The sequence below is a fragment of the Siniperca chuatsi genome, linkage group LG1 (genome assembly GCF_020085105.1).
Source record: "Siniperca chuatsi isolate FFG_IHB_CAS linkage group LG1, ASM2008510v1, whole genome shotgun sequence".
NCBI classification, from domain to species: Eukaryota; Metazoa; Chordata; class Actinopteri; order Centrarchiformes; family Sinipercidae; genus Siniperca; species Siniperca chuatsi.
The window spans coordinates 15,926,280-15,950,105 of NC_058042.1; the positions used below are offsets into that span (position 1 = coordinate 15,926,280).

Genomic DNA, 23,826 nt, shown 5'->3' on the forward strand with positions numbered 1-23,826 from the left:
ATATTTGAATGGTGGACAACTAAATAACATAAACAAGACATTAACCATTATCAGTATCCAAAATTGTCTCTTGAAGTATGCCATTTGAGTGTCAGTGGTGTCAGAGAGATTGGTGGTTTCTCAATGAGCAGTTTTTCTCATCCCGTGAAGCTGCCATGAAAAATGCATGGGCCTCTGTGCAGACTTGGAGGAGACAGCTACACTGTGTGGCTCGCTCATCTCATTAGATATATACAGCGCATGCATTCACAGAAATTGACAAGATGAAGAAGACATATCTCACTAACACACACATCCACAAAGAAACAGCAGTTGAACAGTAGTTCTTCTCTGTGGGGAGTAAATTCACCAGATTAGCATTTCAGTAGTGGAAGACTCGTGCAAATCTCTTGTTCTTTCTGTTTTCCTCTGTTATGGGAACCCAGGGAGAAGAGCAGAAATTGTAAGCTCTTGATGGTGAAATTGGTATATTGTCAAAAATGCATTTAATGCCACAATCTGTATTAGTGTTCTTATAATGTCATATCATGTCAATATTAGCTTTATTATTTACTTTACTTACAAGGTCAATTTGAGTCTGTGCAGTGCTCATCAGGGTACTTTTCTTACAATCAAATTCCATACACTGCACCATGCAAATGAAAATTAAACATGCTTTTGTGTGCATAGTGGGATTGTCCTCCAGCATTGCCAGGTGCTGCTGCAGAATCATCAGCCAATGACTGTCACACATATAAAACCTGGTGATGCATATAAAACTATAAAAGTGTGAAGAGGAGTCCCAGTGACTGATAATAGTCGAATCCTTCCTTCCCTGAGTGCCAAATTCACTTGTGGCTGGCTGAGTTAATGAAAAAATCCTCTATTTTTTTTGTGTTGAACATGATGACATTTTCATGCAATTCTGATAAGAAGAGATCAAAATCAGTCCTGAATTTCACAGCATCAGCTTGTAAACAGTGCTGTCTCACACTTGACGTATATGGTACAGTTTACTGTAAATATAGTGTTCATGTTACAGCAAACTAAAATACAATTCTAAACATATATACAGCTGGTTTATTTTCTGCTTTCATAATGTTAAAAATAATAATTTACAAATATATTTTAACTAAAATATGGGCATACAGATGGTCAAAAAGTATGATGAATCAGACATTTGCCTTCAAACATAATCAGATCAAATAGCAACCAAATAGTTCAACAGCTTCAAAATGTAATTTAGATTGTCAGTTTTAATATAAAAAGAAGGCTCTGCACACTTAGGTCTAAGTATTTAATGATAAATACAAGCTTTCGTTCACTAGATGTTCACTAGACTTGATGATGAAGGTCTAATAACCAAAATCTTGGCTTTATCAATGAATACTTGCATGGAACCTTATTGTGCAGAGCCATCCTTCTTCATGTTTCATCTTTTCGTCCTTCTTGCACCTTAGCGTTGTTTCGTGACCATTGTGATCTTATCAAAAGATGTTACTCAGGTTTTCTCAAGCAGGTTTCAATTGGGAAGTTTCAAATTTTGTCATGGTTGATGGAATTCAACTTCGTCAGTCTTATACATGTGCATTATATGCATTTACACCTTGAGTTTTGAATTGCACTGCATTACAGTAAATAAATATGTAAGATTATATAGCTTCCTGTAAACCTCACTATCAGTGTGTTGCAGGACAAGAATGCCCAGAGACTCCACAATAATGAGCTGTTTGACCTCCTATTCACACACTTGATTACTCTGATTGCAGAATGGAGAGAATGGAGTGCTTTGTTTGTCTCTATGTCTGACAGAGAGTGGGTGGTAAATACATTTTTATTGCATCTGTGTGGGCCTTTGTCGTCAAAGTAGAGTCGGTAGTGCAGAGATACAGGTAGACTGAATATTCATTGACTGATCTTATATGCTATAGCTGCAGTTGAGTGACTAGCCACTGTCACACTCAGGCTTTTAACAGGGGTATGAAGAGTATAAAAATGCTCATCAGTCACGTTGACAAACCACCTGTCGGCTTTGTTTATCATGCACTAGTAAGACTTAATAATTAATGGGAAATGAAAAGAGATTTGCCAAAGTTGCCATTAATCAAGCTGAGATATAACAAATACATAAGTAAAAAAATGGAACATTGTAACTCAAATACAAAATTGGAAATGCATTCTGCTTTTAATTATGTTGTAACTATCAGCCCTGCAATTGATTTGTTGGGTCTCTGTAAATAATATTATAAAGAGTACGGTCTAGACCTGCTCTATCGGAAAAGTACATTGAGATAACTTATGAATTCGCGCTATATAAATAAAATTGAATTGAATTACAAGCTAGCTATATTCATACATGTTCAGGCAGTATGCATGAAAGGTTTTTAATTGTTGAGATTAAAACATGGCTTTTAAACATGCTCAGAAGGTAATAGTATGTAAAATATGAGACTTGTGCATTCATTAAGAATATGCAGACAAATCATTAGGTCTTGCCTGTGTCATAAGCTGCACATAGTAAAACAATATTCTTTAAAAGGCACAATGTATGAAATAGAATAAGCAGTGTAAGGAAACATTTTGTCACAATCTGCAGTCGCATGTTAACCCCCCGTAATGCTTATAAAACAAAACAAATTCAGTCATAGTTTCTTAACTAGGACTAAAATTGCTTTGTTGCTGGAAAAACAACATAATTTTCTCCTTCATCACACATAAGCAGACACCCCTCCCCCTACATCTTTTATCCTTTTCTCTTCTACTGTAGCTCATTCTTTGGGAGAAAACCTCTCATTACCCTCTAATTATGAGCCATTGAGGTTTCTCTGTGCCACACGAGCGGAAGGAGCAATCAGTGAGTCTGCAGAGGACACAAAAAAGCTTTTGAGAGATATGAAAAAATTCAGTGAACACATGGGTAGTTGCATCTGTCACATTCCTCCGCAACACCAACAGGATTACCTGGTGAAAGACACTTACATTAGTAGGACAGAGAGGGTGAATACTATAGCTAACAATGCAGTCCCTTTATCTAGTTTGTGATGCTACAGTACACACAAAGTCTCTTTCATCAAATCCTCTCTCTTGAAAGGTGAAGTGTGTAGGTGAACAGCTGCGGTTCAGTTGAATTATGATGGTTATAATGGATTCACCAACTGTGACAAAGCTTCCAGTAAAGCTTTAAAAGGGCGATGGTGTGCCACAGAACATACTGGAGCATACCGTGCATATGGACAGCAGAGAGGTGGATGATGCAGCAGGAGGGCTTTGAGAAGTTTCTGTAGATCTTTTAATATTTTTTTCCATTGTGAAAACTGTGGCCACTGTGAAGCTGATCACAGAAGAAAATATAAACTTTAACAGCTACCTTTCTGGCAACACTGGGTGAATATTCAATACTCTGTGTGAAAGAATGTCAAGTCAAGTAAAGTCAGTTTTATTTTTGTTTATATAGGCCAAAATCATAAATGTGCCTCCAATGGTTTAACAATCTGTACAGTATACAACACCCACCATCATGAGACCCTCTGTCTCTGCCTTTCTTGTGACAGACGCTGCTGTCCATATGTTCTCTGGCACAGTTTCTCAAGTGTGAGCCATGGATTAAAAAAAAAACAGTGAATGTTGTTTGCCGCAGTATAACTTAATCTCTGTTGACATAGTTGAGGAAATCTGCACATGTACCTCCAGTTACAGTCACTTTCTTGTCACCTTTGCAAAATCTCAGCTGCAACTCTTTTTTTGAAGCTGTGCAAATGCAAATGAACTTACAGAGAATATAATGAACTATTTAGAATTTCATAATCCGTCTACTGCTAGGAAAACCAGGATGCATCCTCAAACCAAATTATGGGTCTCAATGGAAAAAAAGGAGGAGTTCGTTTAGTAAAGGGGAAATGGATCCAGAGAGGGAGATGAAGAATGAAGAAGGAACTCTGTAGCACTTACTTTTCTGGTGAAACCATAAATTAACTCAGTGATGAAAACCAAGGTTCCCTCAAACTGTTCCTCTTCTCTCGTTAATGATCTGAGCCAGCTTCATAACACGTTTTTTTTTCTGGACACTATGACATCACTTACAGCATCTTCCTGTTGAAGAAGCTAACTGACAGCTTTGTGAGAGCCCTCCTGACCCTTATTATTTAATGGGAGTTTTGTAAGGGCTGTATCTATCAAACTACTCATGCTCTCGTTAAAGTGCCTCAGTGCCTATTTGATGAACCACCCAGAAGATATAAACACCTTTGTCCAAGATGCTGTGACACTGTTAGCTCAGCGGCCCTGTCCCCTTTTACACTTACTCTGCAACTGACTGGTACATTTTTATTGTTAGACTTTGTATCTGAAGCTATGTTGTACTGTACACGTTCTCCTGTTTTAAACATATTTTAATTAGAATTGTGGACATAAAGTAAAGTAGTGAACCGGATAGTACAAGTGTGGCTGGCTATTGTAAATTCATTAAGTGCATAAGTAACTGTAAGTATCAAAAATATGCACCAGAGAAGTGCATACATACAGGACGTTATTCACCCCAAAATATAAGACAGTAAAATCTTCCCTAATGCTATTGATCCTTCTGTATTTGGTTTTTAAGATAAGAATGCACAAAGCTATGTAAACATCTTTTATGAAATTGATATACTCATGGAAAACAAGTATATTCATTCTTTTCCATTAATTATCAGATTTTGTTTTTGTTTTTCAGGGAATAATGACCCAATGCATTTTTAGTGTGCAGTACTAAACAGTCATGAAAGTAATTTAGGTTTCCTGAAGTCCGCAACAAGCTTCATAACCATACATATTATAGGTAATGAAGCTAAAATACGGTCAGATACTGCAAGTGTTTAATCTTCTGTAGATAACTACAGCAGTTTGGAAAATGTCATTATTATATTATAAACATCATAAACAGCTAAGGAGCACATTCCAGTATTTTAACACCATTTTCCCCCCTTTCTTTGCTCTTTTCTTTGTAGCACTTTAGATGACGAGGGCACCAACCTCCGACAACAGAAACTGGACAGACAGGTAAGTCTTTGCTGTTCTTCCTGCATTTCTGATAACAGAGTAAGACACAGGCAAAATTAATTATAACAGGGCAGTTTTATCATGACACAAACTTCTGCTGCTCCATCATGGGGCCACAAAAGGCCAGCTAGGACTTGTTATCTCTCTGAGCGGTGTTCTAATGAGAGGGTGTGTATGAGGCCCTGAGAGATTGAAGACCAGTAAATAACATGTACAAAACTTAATGCCAAGCAGTATTAACCCAAATGTTTTAAATGGTGTTTTAAATATATATTATATATATATATAAAATATTTTAACATGGCATAGGCATTTTAATACAACAGATAATATAAAATAATATATGTATATTATTTTTCAAGAAGTGCCTTACAAAGTTACATGTCAAATTATTAGACATTTTGATAACCTAGATAAAGGAAATTATTATATTGAGAATATACAGTATATAATGATTGGACCTTATTCTTGTGTACTGTAGATGCTATAAGGTCCATTGGATGAAAAATAGATACATGTTTCATGCTAATAAAATTAAATAAATGAGAACAGATTGCTCTGTACCGGACAAAGATAATGATTACACATTGTGATAATCTAGATTTAGGAGATTATAATATTCAGTATATTGTGATTGAAACCTTTTCTCATGTATTGCAAGTTTTTTAAGGTCCATTGGATGAAAAATAGATACATGTTTAATACTAATCATACAGGTAAACAAGTGAAAATTAATTTACATAGATTGCTACATCAGAAGTGGAGTGCAGTCCATGATCTCAGTTACTGTATGTTGAAGAGATTACTTTGCGTGTCTGTGAATTACCATGATTTTTTGAAATGCGTAGTTGTTATATTATACCAAATGTTTTGTTAAAAACCAGGCATCAAACAAATGATATCACCAGCATTTAACTCATGCGTGATCTTAAATGATCAGATTCATCCTCTCACAACAAATGTTAAGTTCCCTTGCTAGTTTTATTTCAGAGCAGGTGCACATGATTAAAGAAAAACTTATTATTTTTTATTTCCTCTATTGCATTAATGACAAACACATTTCAAAGACCTGCTCTTGCAAAATCATGAGTTAGAGTGACAGAGTACAAGATCCTTCAATCAAACTGAAGTTTGGCAGCTTCACACTGCTTACTGATACTGCTGTTGTCATTGTTTGTTGTCAGCAACACTGTCACCAGGCAAACCAGACATGCCCAGTCTGCAGTTCAGTCGTTTTCAGTTCTTTTCTATGCATAATGAAATCAGCTGTTTCTGATGTGCAACTATTTTTCTGAACTGATAAAATGTGAGTGGAGTACTCTACTCAAAACGCTCTTGTTCTGTTTGTAGTCAGAGCTGCATCAAATGCTCCTGCAGTCTTTTTCTAATTAATCAATGGGCAGGCCTTACAGGTGGTCTTTTTCACATGCAAGTGAACTGCTTTTCATCCATGCTTGAATGGATGAAGAATACCATTCTTAACCTAGCTTTAGGCCTGTAAACAGCATAAAACAAATTATTATTGATTGATAACCTTATTGATTAAATAAAGTCAAGAAATGTTTGAATTAATGACTTACTGCAGCATGAAAATATATTACTTCTTAATTTTACTCTTCACTCAATTGGTTCCTGTTATTTTTGAAGACTCACACAGGGTTTAAAGAGTGATGTAAAAACAAAACATCTTTCTCATTGTTTATAAATAACCTATTAGTCAAAGAGAGACAGAAGCTCATGTAGCTGCATTTCGAACCTTTTATACCAAAGTTTATGTTAAGTGCCTTACCCACATGTCAAAGCCTTGCACTGTGTAAACGGCCTACTGTTATGGCCATCGCTGTCTTGGCAAAGATGTGAGCTTTACAGGGGATACTCTGCAGCCTGAATTCTCCACTAATAGAAACCTTCAATATTTGATGAGCTCTTATTTGAAGACTTGCATATAGCTGACAGTTAGTCCAGATGAATAGCTATACCCAGCCTATATATATATATATAGCCTCAGGTCAAAGTGGTTTAGGCAGCACATCCTTAAACATCTTCAGATTGTTCCTCTGGCTTAATAGATTTGAGACTGTTATTGCTTCTTGCTTTTAAATGCAACACTTTGCCTACAGTATGAAGATAGCCTACAAGAAAATCTGTGATGCGTCATAGGTGATTGTCACAAACAAGTTTATTTTAAAATAGAAAGCTATTTTGTGTTGTGTATTATTTCGGTGGAGTTATGTTTTTCACAAGAAGAGGAGAATTGCCTTTTGAAGTTGTTGACGTGGTTTGCTGAACATAATTGAGGTGGTCTTAAATAATTAGCAGCTAAATTATTACATACTCACTCAGTGAGGCAATTTTGGATTATAATATGTAGTGCTGTATGTACAAAAACCTTTCAGACATTACAGGTTTGGTGAATGTCAGGTTAAATATGGCTACACAAATACAGAGGTTGTTCTTTAATGTAATAATTAGTGCTTACTTCAGTGACCTCTGTTCCCCTGTATTTTAGTTTTAACTTAATTTATTCCTTATAATGGTGTACAAGAGGAGGGTATACTGTAAACATTATCTTTCTTTCTATCTGGGCACGTTTGTGTGCATGTACACATGTACATGAAACCTCCACAACAGCGAGCGCTCCTTGAACAGAAGCAGAAGAAGAAGAGGCAGGAGCCTCTGATGGTCCAGTCTAATGTGGATGGGAGGTCTCGCACTCGTCGGACCAAACAGAGTGAGGAACAGGCTCCGCTGGTGGAATCCTACCTCAGCAGCAACAGCAGCACCATCTACCACGGTAAGTAAGACTGGCACTCCTCTGGGGCTCTGTTGATACAGAAAGCTCAAACTGAGGATTTAACAAACACTATGGATTGAACAACTAAAGATGTGAGACTGCTTGTTTGGTCAATCTGTCTTGTTTAGGAGAAGTATTTGTTCTCTCGCTGAAAGAGATTTTATTCTTTTGCAGGTTTTGTTTCTTTTCCCAGTTCAAAGTGTATGCTACAAGTAGCACAACTGCCAAAAATAAATAGTTGAATAATTAAAAAAGAACTACAAAACTGTTGCTAATATTATTTAGCTATCATTTTAAATTAGAGCCCATGTAGAACCAATACAACATATTGTACCATCTATTGCAGGTGCTTGCACTGTGCTGCAAATGTATCCTCTCGAGAGCAGAAATGGTCTTCTTATCTACACACAGAGACCAGAGCAGCCATCTGAGGGCCAGTTTCTGGGCTCAAGGCCATGAACTGTCACATTTCCTGCAGAGAGAGGAGAAAATATATTGACAAAATGTTACTCTACACTACACTAATATTCTGATGGAAAGAAGGGAAATAATAACCTCATCACCTTACTTCCACTCACTGTTTAGCACTATATTGCTCTATTCACAAGCAGGAAGTGGATGCTTTTTTTTTAACTTGGAATGAAGTTAGAACTAGAAACCAGCGCAACCAATGCCTTTTTGAATCTTTTAACAATTAACATTTATGGATATAAATTTTAACATTATTATTAATTCATGCCAGAGACTCAATGAAACTTTATAATTTGCTTGTCCTATCAGATGAAAAAACACTGCTCTGTATTAACTGTTATAGCATAATATTTATTCTTATTATCTGCTAAACATAATATTTCTAATTTCTTTTTTGTCAGTGTAACTTTGACTGTGCTCAACCCTCCTTTTCATTTCTTTCCTTTTCTGTCCATCTGCGCTGATAACCCTGCATGTGCTGCTGGTCCTCTGCATCCCGGTGTTTAGTACAAGAAGCTGAACAGGAGGAGGTGAAGGTGATAGCGGACACACAGCCGCCTCGCTCAGCCAAAAAGGGCAAAGCATCGGCCAGCTCCACTCCGCAGACAGGCAGCGACAAGAAGGAGAGGAAGGGGAAGCACAAAGGTCAGCCTGCCAGTGTTTAGAGAAAAAGGTAGACAAGACAGTGAGTGATGAATAGATAGAACTGAAATAAATGGACAGGCATGCTGCAAGAAAGATTCAAAGACTGACTGAATTAGAGAGGATGCGGTCAGAAATGGTAAAAGACAATGAAAAAGACAAAATTGACAGGATATAGGTACAGTATCAACACATGAAAGCATTTTTGTATGTATGTTTGGGAAAAATAAGGATATTGCTTTTCTTGGTCTTTACATATTCATGTTTAAACACTAAAAAAGCAGATTTAAGTCATTAGAAGCAGACAACAGTATGAAAGAGAAGAGGCAGAATGCTTTTTATCCAGCAGCTGCAACTGTCTTTTCAAGTCCTCTTTGCAATCCTTACATAAATGTTCGCCTGCTGATTTCTCAAGCCACATCTGGCAACAAACACAGCCAGTGAAGCTGCCCTCTTAGCTACTGCTGTGGTGCCATGCTTGTCAGAGCTCAACAGTCTGTAATGATGTATGACAGTCTGAGTGCTGTCAGCCTGCTGACACACCACAAGTGAAGACATAAATTAATCTTTAGATGAGGAAAGAGGAAAAACCGAGTGTTGAAATGGTGTATTCCAACTATATCGACAATGCCTTGATTTTTCCCTCTTGCTTCTATGCTTTTCAACATCCACAGTATGTTACTGGAGACTGACTTCTGTGCATTGAAGTAGTTAAAATATTTGATTTAAACATATATGAAATATTACAGAACAATAAGGAACTGAAACACAAAGCACTCAGTCGTACTATAAATGCAACATTACAGATGTTTGTCGTCTGATCTAGCGCAGCACAGTAGATGCTCATCTTTGGAATGACTTTGTCCCAGAAAAAAGATAATGGGATTCCACTGGGGTAAAAGATTAATCAGGCCAGTAGAGCAGACTCACCACTGATGTCTCACTCCCTGTCTTACTCTCTGATTCTCTCAGGCTTGTGCACACACTTTCAGTAGAGCTATTTTACCAAGCTACTATGCACTCACTAAAAAAACAGCTGCATCAAGGCTACAGAATAGATGAGTATAGGTTGTTTAATTTGCTCAGAAGGAGTAATTCAAGCAGCTCCATTAATAACATACAGTATTTACATCGGAAATTAAATATCCAACACAAGACTGGTTAAATACTATTAACTGGGATTAAAAATAAAACCCCAATCTAAACAAAGCAAATACAGACCAGCTTCCTACTGTACATGTACACCTTTTCTTAGCAACACTTCTGGCTATTTTAATCATGGAATAAAATATACCAATTGATTATACACCTATGGATTGATATTGACTAATCTATCAATCATAAATATATAAAAAAAAGTCACAATTTGTCCATGCACCTGTGGCAAAATTTTTATTTTTTAATGAATTACATTGAAATTAAACAATGAAGACATAAAATCATACCTATAGGAATGCCACATGCTGATTCATATTAGACTCTAGTTTTGACACTACATGCACACAAGACAAGAGGCCACATGAGAAACCAACTGATTAGACTAGCTAGTAATTGTGTCATACTCAACAAAAATATTTTTAAATATACACAGCAACAGTGCACTAAATCTGGGATTTCCACAAACCCCCCCCCACTCCATTTAAAACAGTGCTGTAAAATGTCCATTTGTAGTATTTCACCCTTCCCATCAACTTTATTCTGTTGGGTTTTTTTTTTGCACTTCTACTGTGTAAGGGAAAGAAGGACTATTAAAGAAAAGCTTGTCAGCTGTTTTGTATCTGTAGTGAAGTGTGCTCGCATGCCTGGAGCAGCACGGACATAATGTTCTTCCCTTTTACACATTACAAGCTAATTGAATTGTGAAGGCAGTTAGTGAAACAATTACTTAAAGCATAAGAACAGAGCACAAAACACCTACACATTCATCAAAGCGGAAATGTGGAAATGTTATTAGATTTACTCAGACAAGTGTTGACTACATACCTGATTTGTTGTTATATTTTGATGGCAACAACTGCCTTTATTTTACTTTGCAGGGATGCATTTGGTCATTTACTGTATGTTAACAGAAGATACTGATTGTTCAACAGTAGTGCAGCTGTATTCTGATGGAGTTTGTTCTTGTGGGATTGTAACTCAGCAGCAATCGATGGCCTGACTTCCCAGCAGGATGACGGTCAGATCCAGATCCTGACAGTGGGTCACCCCACCACAGAGGAGGGCGAGGCAGAGCCTGTCATGAGCTGCACTCAGTCACAGAGTAAACAGGATCTGCGTGTCACCATGCTCAAGAAAGGTATTGTCAGTGTTCAAGAAAGGTTCTGTCACTGCATCTGCAATAGCACAACCCTGAGTCCATATTTACACCTACAGCATTCTGGTGGTGGCTCACTGCTGTGGTGTGTTGGCAGGAGGGTGAAACACACTGAATCATGTTAGAACTTGCACCTGCAAATAGACTTTAAGACCCTGTGTCTGAATGATATAATTCAGACACCAACATATGGGGCTGACATATTTTTCTGTCATTGGAATTTTTGTTTCTTAAAAAATACGAGTTACTGTTAACACTGATTACTTCCTTACATAATGAACATCTTTTTATTCTATAGTGTTGTGTAACTGTAATTTATACATCTATCAAATGCAACACATTGCATTGTGAGATTTTTAGCAAAAAAGTTCCATTATAGGAATTTTATAGGTAGCAAATAGAGAGTCATTTCAGACATAGCTACAGTTTTTTTTGTTTAGTTTAGTTATTTCAAATCCAGAGATTTTGGAAAGACAGAAATGTTTATGTTTTGGACCTAAACGTCCAGTGTGTAGGATTTAGTGGCAGTTTGTCACCATTTGAATACCACTCGCATCGCCCATCCGTTCCAGGCGTGTAGGAGAAACTACGGTGGCCGTGAAACTCGCGAAACTCGCGAAACTGGCGAAACTCGCGAAACTCGCGAAACTCGCAAAAGACCCAATCTAGAGCCAGTGATTGGTTTGTCCGTTCTGTGCTACTGTAGAAACATTGTGGCCTCGGTGGAAGGGAACCCACTCCCTCTGTAGATAAAAACGGCTTATTCTAAGGTAATGAAAACACAACGATTCTTATTTTCAGGTGATTAAACACTAATGAACACATACTTATGAATATAATATTCCATTTCTGCCAATAGATCCTCCTAAATGTTACATACTGGACCTTTAACATGGATGACTGAACTAAGACTTCTGGGAAACAGTCGCTATTAAGCGTTTGTTTAACCGCTATTTTTTGTATGCAAGCCACCTTTATTATTTTACAGAACTAGTAGCACACATCTTATATTCTATCTCCTGCATTTGCCATGATATCAATATGCATGGAAAAGTCAGATACTGAATGGCAATAGACTTCATGCCATGACAACAAGAGATAACAGACAGTCCTGCTGTAACACCAAAGATAACAGTCACTGCTAAGATCAAATTAAAAAACCTCAGTGGGTCTCCACTGAGTTCTGACACCTGATTTAATTTATCATTTAATGGAAACATGTGACCTAGTTGCACACACAAACATGGGGCACAAGTTATTCTATTTGAACCTCAAATTGTGACGATGTTTTTTTTACAGAAGTTTCAAGCAACCTCAAGCAATGATATGTAACAGTGGATGAAGAGGGGATGTGTTCCTGTTGGAGGCTACATTTATTGCAGCATTTCATGTTAACAGCAGGCAAAAAATCAGTCACACCTCTGTCTTTCTTTCTTTGTATGTTTTTTGTCTGTGCAGGTATATCCAGCAGTATGAATTTTGATGAAGAAGAGGACGATGAAGATGAAATTAGCTCCAGTTCCTCACAGCTAAACAGCAACACGAGACCAGGTTCCGCCACTAGTAAGAAGTCATGCAAGGTAAAATGAAGTTCAAAGCACACATTGTACTCACTGCATTGTGTGTCTTTATCCTGCCCAGCAACCAGTGCCTTTTACCAGTGAATAACAAACAGAAAAAAATTTAGTTTCAATTCGTTCAGCTGGACTCTATTTAAAAGTCTATTTAAAGGTGCCATTGATAACATAGATAGCATTCAGCCACTAGATGACGCACTCCCCCCTTCCATTCCATTGTTTGCCAGTTCGTTGCACAAATAGTCGACTATTCTTTTTTGCTTACGAAGGTTCCTAACTGAGTGAAATGACCCGGAAGTATCTAAGTGACAGCCATGACAAGAGCTGTTCGAATTATCTAAATGCTAAAGAAAGGTGCTTCAGAGCTTCCTTTCATATCTCCTTTAGCATAGGATACACTGGACCATCCTTTACAAAAGGAAAGGAGATAATGCCTTCACACAATTCCTTGCGGCGGCAACATTTAAAGCAACGCACCATTCAGCTGTTCACGTAAAGCAAACTCGCAGCAGAGAGAGAGGGAGCGTGTGAATATGGACAGAAGTGTTGACATGAAATAAAAACTTTTGTTGATCATGAAGCCTAATGTTACTCTTTTGTGGTTTATCAGTGAAGTGAATGAACTACACTGCAGACTGGAGTCTCTATTAACAGTAAATAGATTCACGTTATATCCCCTCATCTCCTCTATGAAGCTCTGTATCCTCACTGTGCTGCATTATTATAAACTATGATGAACTGATTGTGGGTCCTTTCTCCTGCCCCATCCAGGCGCTGTCTCTCCCTCTTCATCTCCTTGCAGTTCTCATGCATTAGCTCTGTGTTGTTGACTGTGTAGGTGCTATGGCTGCTTTGACATACAGGTGTTCATGTTTGCTTTCTGCTCTAGTGTAAAATTAGTTAAAAGCTATTAGATATAAGTTATCCTGGCCATTCAAATGAATAAAAAAAACATGAATTTTGTGCACCATTTAGTATGACGTCATTACATAGACTGACCTCTCAGCACCCCCAACTATGACTGACTTCCAGCGTCCCTGCCTGTATTCCTTTTTTTATTTCCATTCCAACCTTGTTAATGAAATAATATTTTTCCCTGGGTTGTTCACGTTTATATTGTCTGCATGAAACAACAGGGTATAACGCACACATTGAAATAAGACGCGCTTTTTGTAGTCCATCTTCGGCAGACCCACGTTAATAACATCCACCGTTGCATAATTACATCGCCTAGTGTAAGTGCAGTCGGATTCTCTTAGCACCGCGGTTGTCTTTTCCTAAGTCCTTATGAATTCTCCTTTACATCTTTCCTTGACCTCATGGAATATTTCCATTGAGGTCAAGGAAAAGTGTTTAGGAAAAGACATAGAAGGGACCATTCGACCGCAGCCTCAGACTCATGTCAAGTGAGGAATCTTTCGTGATAGAGTATTGAATTCATTTTGCAACATAATTCATTAGCTATAGATTTAGGTTACGTTGTGCGGTGGTGGTTCATGTAACGTTATATATGGTAATCTTAGGATATGGCTAGCTAGCTTTAGGTAACGTTTAGTTTCAGTGTAACATTCAGTGTCCAATGTAACATTTTTTTCCTCACTGGCCCACTTGGCCAGTAGTGTTTTACTGGTTCTGTGTATATTTTCACTGGCTCGGCAGCCAAAAAATTTATATAAACCCTTTTCACCCCCATCATTTCATAATTATAGGGGCCCTATATTGCAACACTTACTGTAAAAGGAAATTTCAATCATCCTTACACTGTAAGACATTTGGTAAATATTTAAATTTTAATCCAATCAAAAAGTACAGTACAGTACATTGTAGGGATGCTATTAAAACCCACAGTGCTCAACATTAGACAGATAGTTACAGTAAAAGTTGACATTAACTAGCGCATAGTGTTAGCGTAGTGTTGACCTAGCATTAGTCGAAGTGTTTTCTTGCTGAAAACAAATCTCATGGCAGGTTATAAAAAACAGCTGAGCGCCACACAGCAACAATGGCTACAGGGAGAAAGGACGACTGTATGATCATATAAATATTTTCAGATTTTAAATGAACGTGAGTACCGTAGATGTTGAGCTCAACGCAGCTGGCTACATGGCTAGATAGCCACAAGTACCTCAAAGTGTCTTATTATAGGGCTAACGTTAGACTGGTACATGAGATGACACCCTCAATTACAGTCACGTATTTTGGGTTTAAACACTATAATGAGCAGATTTACAGTTCTGAACTTTAAATTACCTTTGACATGACACAGTGGTAATATATTGGGATCCCATGTCCACTCCGTTCTTTAAGTCTGTGTAAAGCAATAATAAATATATATAATTCCTTGCCATAGCTATATTGATGCACATAAAATATTACCCATCTTTTCCTAAATCCACTCTGATACGCATCTACGTTATAACGTTACATTGTTTGAGGGAACTTTAACGTTAGGTAACTGGACGCAACCGTCACTAATGCTAACATTATTTTTCTAATTTTGATAATCTAACTGGTATCAACACATTAGTTGAGGTTGTAAAGACTGTGGCTGTTGGTAGTTGTTGTTGATTATGAAATATGCAGAATAGTAATTTTATGGGTTATTGTTGTTCGGACGATTAAGCTAAGACAGCTAATATGTGCTAACGGCAGTTTCCATTTTCTCCACACTAACTGGCAACTATACCACGTGATACCAACGTCATTATACTATTGGCTCATAAGCCTCGTTAGAAGCAGGAACCAAACGTCAGACATCTCACACAGAGATAACCAAAACATTAATTTTGGACCCGTCAACATTTTTAAAAAGATTAATTCCCATTCAAAATATCTTTTTAGGAAAAGTGATACTTTTATTCTGCACCTTTCTAAAATCTCTGTGGGTGTATTTTTATAAACATTTGTCTACATAAAAATGTTATCAATAAAAACTTTAAATTTCATGGCTGAAAGTACTGTAATAGACCATTATGGCTTAATGTAATACATATAAAGGCCTGTTGCCCTTTGGCTTTTGGTCTGCTTGATCTAATGTTTGAGGTTAATGATAAGAAATGTAGGTTTAGTTTTTCTCCATTTCATTTAATGGATGACTCAGGTCAGATAACCATGTAACCCTCTTTAAAAACACTGCCTCTTTGCAGCCTCTACACTCCGTTCAGAATGAAACCATGCTGGCATTGTACTTATGATAACCATCATTCCTCTTTGCTCCTCATTCCACTCTACTTTTTCCTTTCAGTCAACTCAATCTTCTGTCTCTACACCAGGTCCTTTTTTTAGACACAGTGTGCTCATTCTCAGTCCCAGTGGACGATTTGATCTTCAGACGCATTACTGTGTTCTAAGTTAACTCTAATGCATCACTCCCCAGTTCACCATCTCATAAGGTGTCCTGCCCCATGTGGGGCTGTTTTCACCCACAGGAGGTAGCGTCAGCACCCACTCCACCAGTCAATGAACCTGCCATCGATGTAGATGACCTTGAAGAGTTTTCTCTGCGACCTGCACCCCAGGGGGTCAGAGTGAAGTGCAGAATCACCAGAGACAAGAAGGGCATGGACAGAGGCATGTATCCCACCTACTACCTTCACCTGGAGAGAGAGGACGGCAAGAAGGTGAGAAGGGTCAGGGAGCGGATACATTGTTACCTTAAACAGCAACAGAATTTACTGATCCAAACACCTATGGATTATTAAACATTGGGAAAACTCTGTAAATTCAAATATTTTCTCACAATAAGTAGCACAGTTTCTACAAGGTTAACAGATATTTCATGTACAATATCCGTCAGTATATTTGAATGAAAAGAGTTTCATTAAGACTTATCTGTTTTTCGTCTGCTGAACACTTTGTGTATAACATAAAATATTCAAAAAAGATTGTTTTGTAGTTTCAAGCTGTGTCCAAATACATTAATTGTCCTTAAGTGTACTGGTGAAGCTCACTAATTTGGTTTCTGGCTTGGCTTGTCACAGGTGTTCCTGTTAGCTGGCAGGAAGAGAAAAAAGAGTAAAACATCAAATTACCTCATCTCCATTGATCCCACTGACCTGTCTCGAGGTGGAGAGAGCTTCATTGGTAAACTGAGGTAAGTCCTCAGTGGCTTTGCTACATGAAACATTTCAACTTTTGTATTGTCACTGCTTTTGCGAGTTTTCCTTAGAGTGTTTAATATCATACAATTTTTTGAATTCTTGAATTTAGTGTTGAAACTAATTTTTATTAATATTTAATGGCTATTTAATCTAACTACGATACATTTCCATGTGTTAACAATTTAAATACATTTGTAGTCTAGCCCCATTCTTTCATTTTCAAATTCTTGTGAGCCCTATAACAAAACTGTATGAGTAACACTTTACAGTACAGTTCACAAAACTGTGCGTACTGTAGCTTGAATGGAATAAATCATGACCAAATCAGGATCTAACTGCTAATTTATGAATAGTTAACAAGTAGTACTTGAACAGCACATTTATATTAATATTTACATATGGAAGGCACCATTTAGAAGAACTTAATGTCCTGTACTCTTTTAGCCTCACCAATGAAAATGTATAATTTCGAAAAATGTATTTGTCATATTATTGTATGAATCTTCTGTAATTAACCACTCATTTTTAAAAATCTCTTCCACATAAATCTACATTAGCTATAAACACCAGCAAGGCCACAGTAAGTTTGTAATAAGTGAGTAGTGACATAATCCTTAGAGACAGCCTCAAGGCTGCGTTAGTGGCTCCATGGAAACTCCTGGGGAGTTTAATCAAATACAGCTCTGTGCAGCCTTCAACCTTCAGAGCTGGCCTGACCATTGGTCGATGCACTGCTCAAACCTTTGCAATCACAATCCATCCCATTTGATAGATGGCGATCTAAATTTAAATGAACAGTGACCTTTCATCTAGTGCTTCTCAAGAGTCCTTGAGGTGGCTGGGCTAAATAAGATATGGCCTATCACAGGTATACAGCCAGCTGTTTAAAGCTGTGGCTTTGAAAAACCTTTGCAAAACCATACTACTTACCTATGATGCACACATAAATGTAAACCACTACAGTCAACTTCTGGGATACCATTTGCACTGTTGTGTGTTTTATGACTGTATTTGGATGTCAAAGGATGAAAGCTACAGTGGTGTAGTTCACATAGTCACTGCCTTAATATGAATATAAGTGAGAAACGCAAGCAGAGAAAAATAAGATGAAGAATCATTTCATATCAGGAAGTATAGTGGGTCAAAAAAACTGAATATCCATTTGTTTTGATATTAGATTTATCCTGTGGATCACATATCAGTGGTAATGCTGCTTTTTAGAGCGCTGCTAACTTTATAATATCTTCCAAATCATCATTACTTGATTGGTTGTAGCATACAAAACATTTTGGAAAGGATGTGATCAAAATGTCATGATGTGAGAATAACTCACTTGTGTGAAGTCTGCTGTTAACTATAAATGAGACTTACTATGCAATATAGAAATGACCAGTAAATATTGTTACATACCACTGTGAGAAATAATCAGGAAGTGTAAAGGCTTGTAGAAAACGTCACTGCGTGGATAAGCATATCTTCAACTACTAAAACTATTACAAATTTATTTACACGAGTAAAAAAGATTAATAATAGTGTCTGTGCATAAAATATATAAATATTTGGTAGAATTAGGAAGGACCATTTCATAGTGATGCCAATAATGCAACATTTGTACAAGAATAGCAGAACTACAGTGCAGGGTTTTCCCTACTAGAGGCAGTATAAGAAATCTTAAGTTAGGGATTTAAGGTTACAGGATCAGAACACTTTTTAGCCCTGCGACGAGTTGGCCACTGTCCAGGGTGTACCCTGCCTAAGGCCCAAAGTCACTGGGATAGGCTCCAGTCACCCGCGACCCCTAACGGGACCAAGCGGTAGAAAATGGATGGATGGATGGATGGATGGATCAGAACATTTCTTTTATGTAGATACACAAATGCTATATGCTGGTAAGTGGTCATCAACAAGCTGTTTTGAGCTTCATCTAGGGTAAGAAGTCACTGAAAGGCCACTGGCCACGTGATCTGGATCTGTCAATCCTCCTGCTGGGAAGTCAGGCCATCAATCCCACAAGAACAAATTCCATCAGAACACAATAACTACATTACTGAGTGACCTGAAGTGGGGTATTTAAAATGGCTGTTGTTCCTTTTTATACATTATAAATAGACACTAAAAGGAAAAGTTTTATTGAAAGAAGCAACATGCTGTACATGCTTTCATCACTCTGAGAGGTCAAAATATTTATTCAAATATTTATTTTAAATATTTTGTTGTTCTGCAAATGTCAAACTTGAAGTAAGGCAAGGTTTGGCAGTTTCCTCCATGGTATCTGTGGGACACACTGTGAAAGCGGCCCCTTACAATGCTCTTCACATGTTGTGTCTCTCAGCCATGCCCACACACACACATACACACACAAACACACACACGCAAACACCAACCAACCATCGCACCTCTTCAGTCTGTTATGTTTTCTTTGCAGGTCTAACCTCATGGGAACTAAGTTCACTGTATACGACAGCGGTCTGAACCCTATGAAGAGCACCACCAGCCTCGAAGCTAGCAACCTGCGTCAAGAGCTAGCAGCCATTTGCTATGTGAGTTGGTCAAAATGCTCCTTAACCCCAAGCTGTACTTAGTTTTCCTATCTTTGAAGACAAATGTTGAGCAATGAGTTGGCAATAAGATACATGATTATTCAGTTTGATTACATATACAGAGACACAATACATGATTAAGGCTTACAGACCTTGTTGTTAGCAGTTTTATGTAGGAACTATCGGTATCGGTATCACCAAAACAATGTAGATGGATAAATAGCACTACAGGTAAGGAAAAATATGTATTTTTGATTTTGGGGTGAACTGTCCCTTTAACATGGAATGATTTAATATCAGAGGTATATGTATTGTTATTTCCTTTGAAAATACAACTTTCAGGGTCTGGTAGCCTTTGAAATGCAAAGTTCCAGAGAGTCTAACTTAGATAATCAGATAAAGACATTCATGCAACAAGCGATTCATGTCCTGAGGAGTCAGGGCATTGCCATATTCAGTTTGAAATCAAGTTATCATCTATGCATGTATAAATCCAGTCAAATAATATAAAGAACGGCCTTAACTTTCATTGCAGACAAAGATAATGTTGTAGTCCACAATAACATAATGTTTTATTTACATTGCATTGCAAGTACAGTAGACAGTGCAGTGTATAATTCTAAAGATCGATAAATGTAAATGTGTCTCTTGCTGTGATAAAAATGTTGTATATTTTATTAAATACAGTTTCAGATGAAATGTGACATAATTGATATTTAATATAACATGCTGTCATATGTTATTAAAGCTTTGCAAGTTTGTTGCGTGAACATGCTTACAGTACAGTTTATCATCTTTTCAATCTAGGAAACCAATGTCTTAGGATTCAAAGGACCTCGCAAAATGAGCGTCATCATTCCTGGAATGAACATGGACCATGAGAGAGTGTCTATTCGCCCACGAAATGTATGTGTTACCTAATTTCTCAATAGCCAAATCTGTGCTGACCAATTCAACCTCTTCTAATACATAATATATTTGATCTGGTGTCGATAATGTCCATGTCCGAAGCTATTCTGTTCTTCTTCATTACAGGACCATGAGTCACTGCTGGCCAGGTGGCAGAACAAGAACACAGAGAGCGTGATTGAACTTCACAACAAGACGCCAGTGTGGAACGATGACACACAATCCTATGTGCTCAACTTCCACGGCAGAGTCACTCAGGCCTCCGTCAAGAATTTCCAAATCATTCACGACAATGACCGTGAGTTCCATACCTCTAAATTGTTACAGGTTTAATTTTAAATACAATTAACAGATCCCTGTTTTGTACATTTGCTATGTTATAGTCATATTGTGCTGTACAAAAGACCCAACCAGTGGTAGGTTTTAGTTCAGCACCCCCGCTGTAAAATTTCCTTTTGTTTCTTTTCCTTTCTACATCAATGGGGAGAGAAAGCAATGGAGAAATAAATGACAGAAGTGATAATACACAACAAGGTGTCCTGATACAAAAATGACGGAAAAGGTGGAGGCGAAGAACGTAGCTGCTCACTTTCACCGGTGAAAAGTAGCAAAAGTACTGTTGCCATGGTTACCTGCAGTTTAACATTCTGATTTAGAATGGTGGTTCTACCACTATGTTGATGTCTGATGATGCCTGTCAGCCAATCAGAAACAAGTATTTTCCATGGTAATAGTATTTCTACTAATATGCAGTTTAGCTGTAAAACATTACAGTGAAGTAACTCTAGACAAAGCATACTGTAGGTTTTCAGTAGGGTGGTATTGGGCTATATGAGTGTTTTAGTAATTAATACGGAGACCCACAGTGCTCGATATTAAATGAATAATAAGACATTATGAAATGCACAATGATATGAATAAGTAAAGACAAAGAATATGTCATTTAATATAACCACGAAATTGCGAAATATTCTGATAAATAAAAAAATTATAAACTTTATTTTATCCTCCTTCTTTGCACAATAAAAACATATAATAAAATATCCTTTTTCCAAAGTCTGTTCTTATTTCACAATGACATTTTTCCCAATGACCATTTCACACAACATAATATTTAGTAATAATGAGCTTGAGTTTTAGAAATCTATTGAATTATTACGTATTTGTTTTCTGGCAATTTTTTTGGGCTTTTTTGGATACCGGACAGTATAAAGGCAGACAGGAAACAATGGGAGAGAGAGTAAGAGAGAGAGAGTGATGTGATGCAACAAATTATTATTTCAAGTCTTAAACACTGCCTCGATTTATTAATTATGGATTAATTATTTTTATTAAATACTGAATACTTTGGGTCTCCATAATTAAGAATACAAATAAAAGGGAGGGGAGAATATAGTTTCAAAGCAGCAAAGCAGCTTGTCCAAAATGTGTTTCCTGGTTCTTCTCCCCTGCAGCTGACTACATTGTGATGCAGTTTGGGCGTGTGGCAGAAGATGTCTTCACCATGGACTATAACTACCCAATGTGTGCCCTGCAAGCCTTTGCCATTGCCCTTTCCAGCTTTGACAGCAAGTTAGCCTGTGAATAGGTCTCCAGCCTAAAGTTCAGTAGAAAACTGGTCCATCTGTCCTCTCAACAAGGGCTGTTAATGTATCCCTGGGGCTGGTTTGAGATCTCCAAATCACCCAGTACCTTTGAAGTCCTGCATATCCCAAAATGCTTTATGGGCCTCAAGTTTTGTGTGTGTGTGTGTGTGTGTGTTTGGTGGTGGTGGTGGGGGGGGGGTGGGGTGGGGTGTCGGGATGGTCTTAGTCAGTGGAAGAAAACAAGCACAAAGAGTAATCCACTTTCAAAATCCAATTAATTTCTTTTGATAACTATAGTCATTTTGTACTGTAATGGAATTATAAAAAACAAACACTGTTCCTTTATGTAGTAGTTAGAGAAATTTAACATTTCTTTATCTGTAAATTATAACTAACAATTACACATCTGTAAGTTTTAAAAGCTGAATGGATTTTATGTAATCTGTCACACAAAAAACACAATGTCACACTCTTTATCAAGCATGAATACTGCTTATATAGTTACTGAATTAAAAATAACATGCATGTCACAATATATTTATTTTGTTATTTATGTATTTATTACATGTTCATTTTGTTTTCTGTCAATTTCAGCTGTATTGGCTCCATGGAGCTGCAAGCACATAAATTAGCATCACAAGAAGGAATATCTCTTAAACACTTAGCGACTTGGACATGAACAGGGCAAAGGCATGTTACACTGCTGTGTATTATATACAATATTGTGTCACGGTGTCATGTATGTGAATGTATAGGATGATGGTGCACTTTACTTTGAAGTCTGTAGTGGATGAGATATAGCTGTACATACTTTATTGTGCCTTTGAAGACTAATTCCAGTGTTACACTTTGGCCATAAAATGAGCTGAGCTTGAATTGGTCTTTGGCATTCTTGCTGTCTTCACCTGCATTGGAGATATTTCTCTGTAGCTACTTTGAATTCAGTTGTCTAGTGCAGAGTTCATTTAGAATGATTAAATAGATGGAGTTGCAAAACCTCCAGAAGATAATTATCCAAAGTGCACATCATCGGACAACTGTTTAGTGATTGTCCAGATATATTTAAATTACATTTAAGGCCTGCAACACATTACACTAAAGAGGTGAATAATTATTTACATTGCACTGAAAATCAGGCAGCAGATATAATACCCAAGACACTCAGCCTTAAGTTTGTGCTCATATCTTCTGTCTCCTGCCTGGAAAAAATAAACTGAACACAGATTGACTTACTGCCAACAAACACACACAGCAACAGTGTGAATCTGGCACAGCTTCAATACTTGCATATTTCATCTCTTACTCTTTACATCTTTGATTAATTTTATGCTCCACTGAGGTGGAGTTTGGTACATTTCTCATCTGACTGGCTCTAAGTTTCTATATTACGTGGTTTATTGCTGTTCACATTTTTACTCAAAATATTATTTCTCTTGCTCCTTATGGGGAAGTATCCTTTCTCAAATATATGATAGTATTTTGTATTTTATGACCTTTAAAAAATGCTGAATGAAGGCAAAGAACAATCTCTGATACCGCTATTGTTACTGTGGGTAATGAGGAAATCTTTATCAAATGTGCTATTCTTGTACTCAATTGTGTTCTAACTATTTTAAATTTCTATTTTAAAATTGTTGATACTCTTGCTGTAAAGTCTGCTTTTCATACATGTGTCCAGGAACCAAAGGTTCTTTCACTTTGTTTTTAGTGCTCTTGTTGTAATGTACAGTAAATGGTGTACAATTTACTGTGGTGGTATAGACACAGTCCGTTGATCATGTAAAAAAATAAAACTTCAATAAGTCAAAATATGCGTTCTGTTTTCGTAAAAAAACAAAACAAACAAAGCTATTGTACTCTTTTAAATTATATGTTGATGA

At 37.2% G+C, this 23,826-nt stretch overlaps 1 protein-coding gene across 3 annotated transcripts in view; it reads left to right on the plus strand.

Moving 5' to 3' along the window:
- Positions 1–23,755, plus strand: part of tub (TUB bipartite transcription factor) — a 48,093-nt gene extending 24,338 nt beyond the window's left edge. For 2 of the 3 annotated variants that reach the window (XM_044197553.1, XM_044197569.1), the window contains exons 2-12: positions 4,962–5,013; positions 7,645–7,807; positions 8,786–8,923; positions 11,061–11,216; positions 12,693–12,814; positions 16,240–16,431; positions 16,792–16,904; positions 19,337–19,451; positions 20,259–20,357; positions 20,487–20,658; positions 21,815–23,755. In XM_044197553.1, coding sequence (XP_044053488.1) covers positions 4,962–5,013; positions 7,645–7,807; positions 8,786–8,923; positions 11,061–11,216; positions 12,693–12,814; positions 16,240–16,431; positions 16,792–16,904; positions 19,337–19,451; positions 20,259–20,357; positions 20,487–20,658; positions 21,815–21,948 — 1,456 coding nt within the window. In that variant the 3' untranslated portion in view covers positions 21,949–23,755. The remainder of the gene's footprint in view (positions 1–4,961; positions 5,014–7,644; positions 7,808–8,785; positions 8,924–11,060; positions 11,217–12,692; positions 12,815–16,239; positions 16,432–16,791; positions 16,905–19,336; positions 19,452–20,258; positions 20,358–20,486; positions 20,659–21,814) is intronic. The other variant, XM_044197559.1, reaches the window with a different exon arrangement.
- Positions 23,756–23,826: the final 71 nt, after the last annotated feature.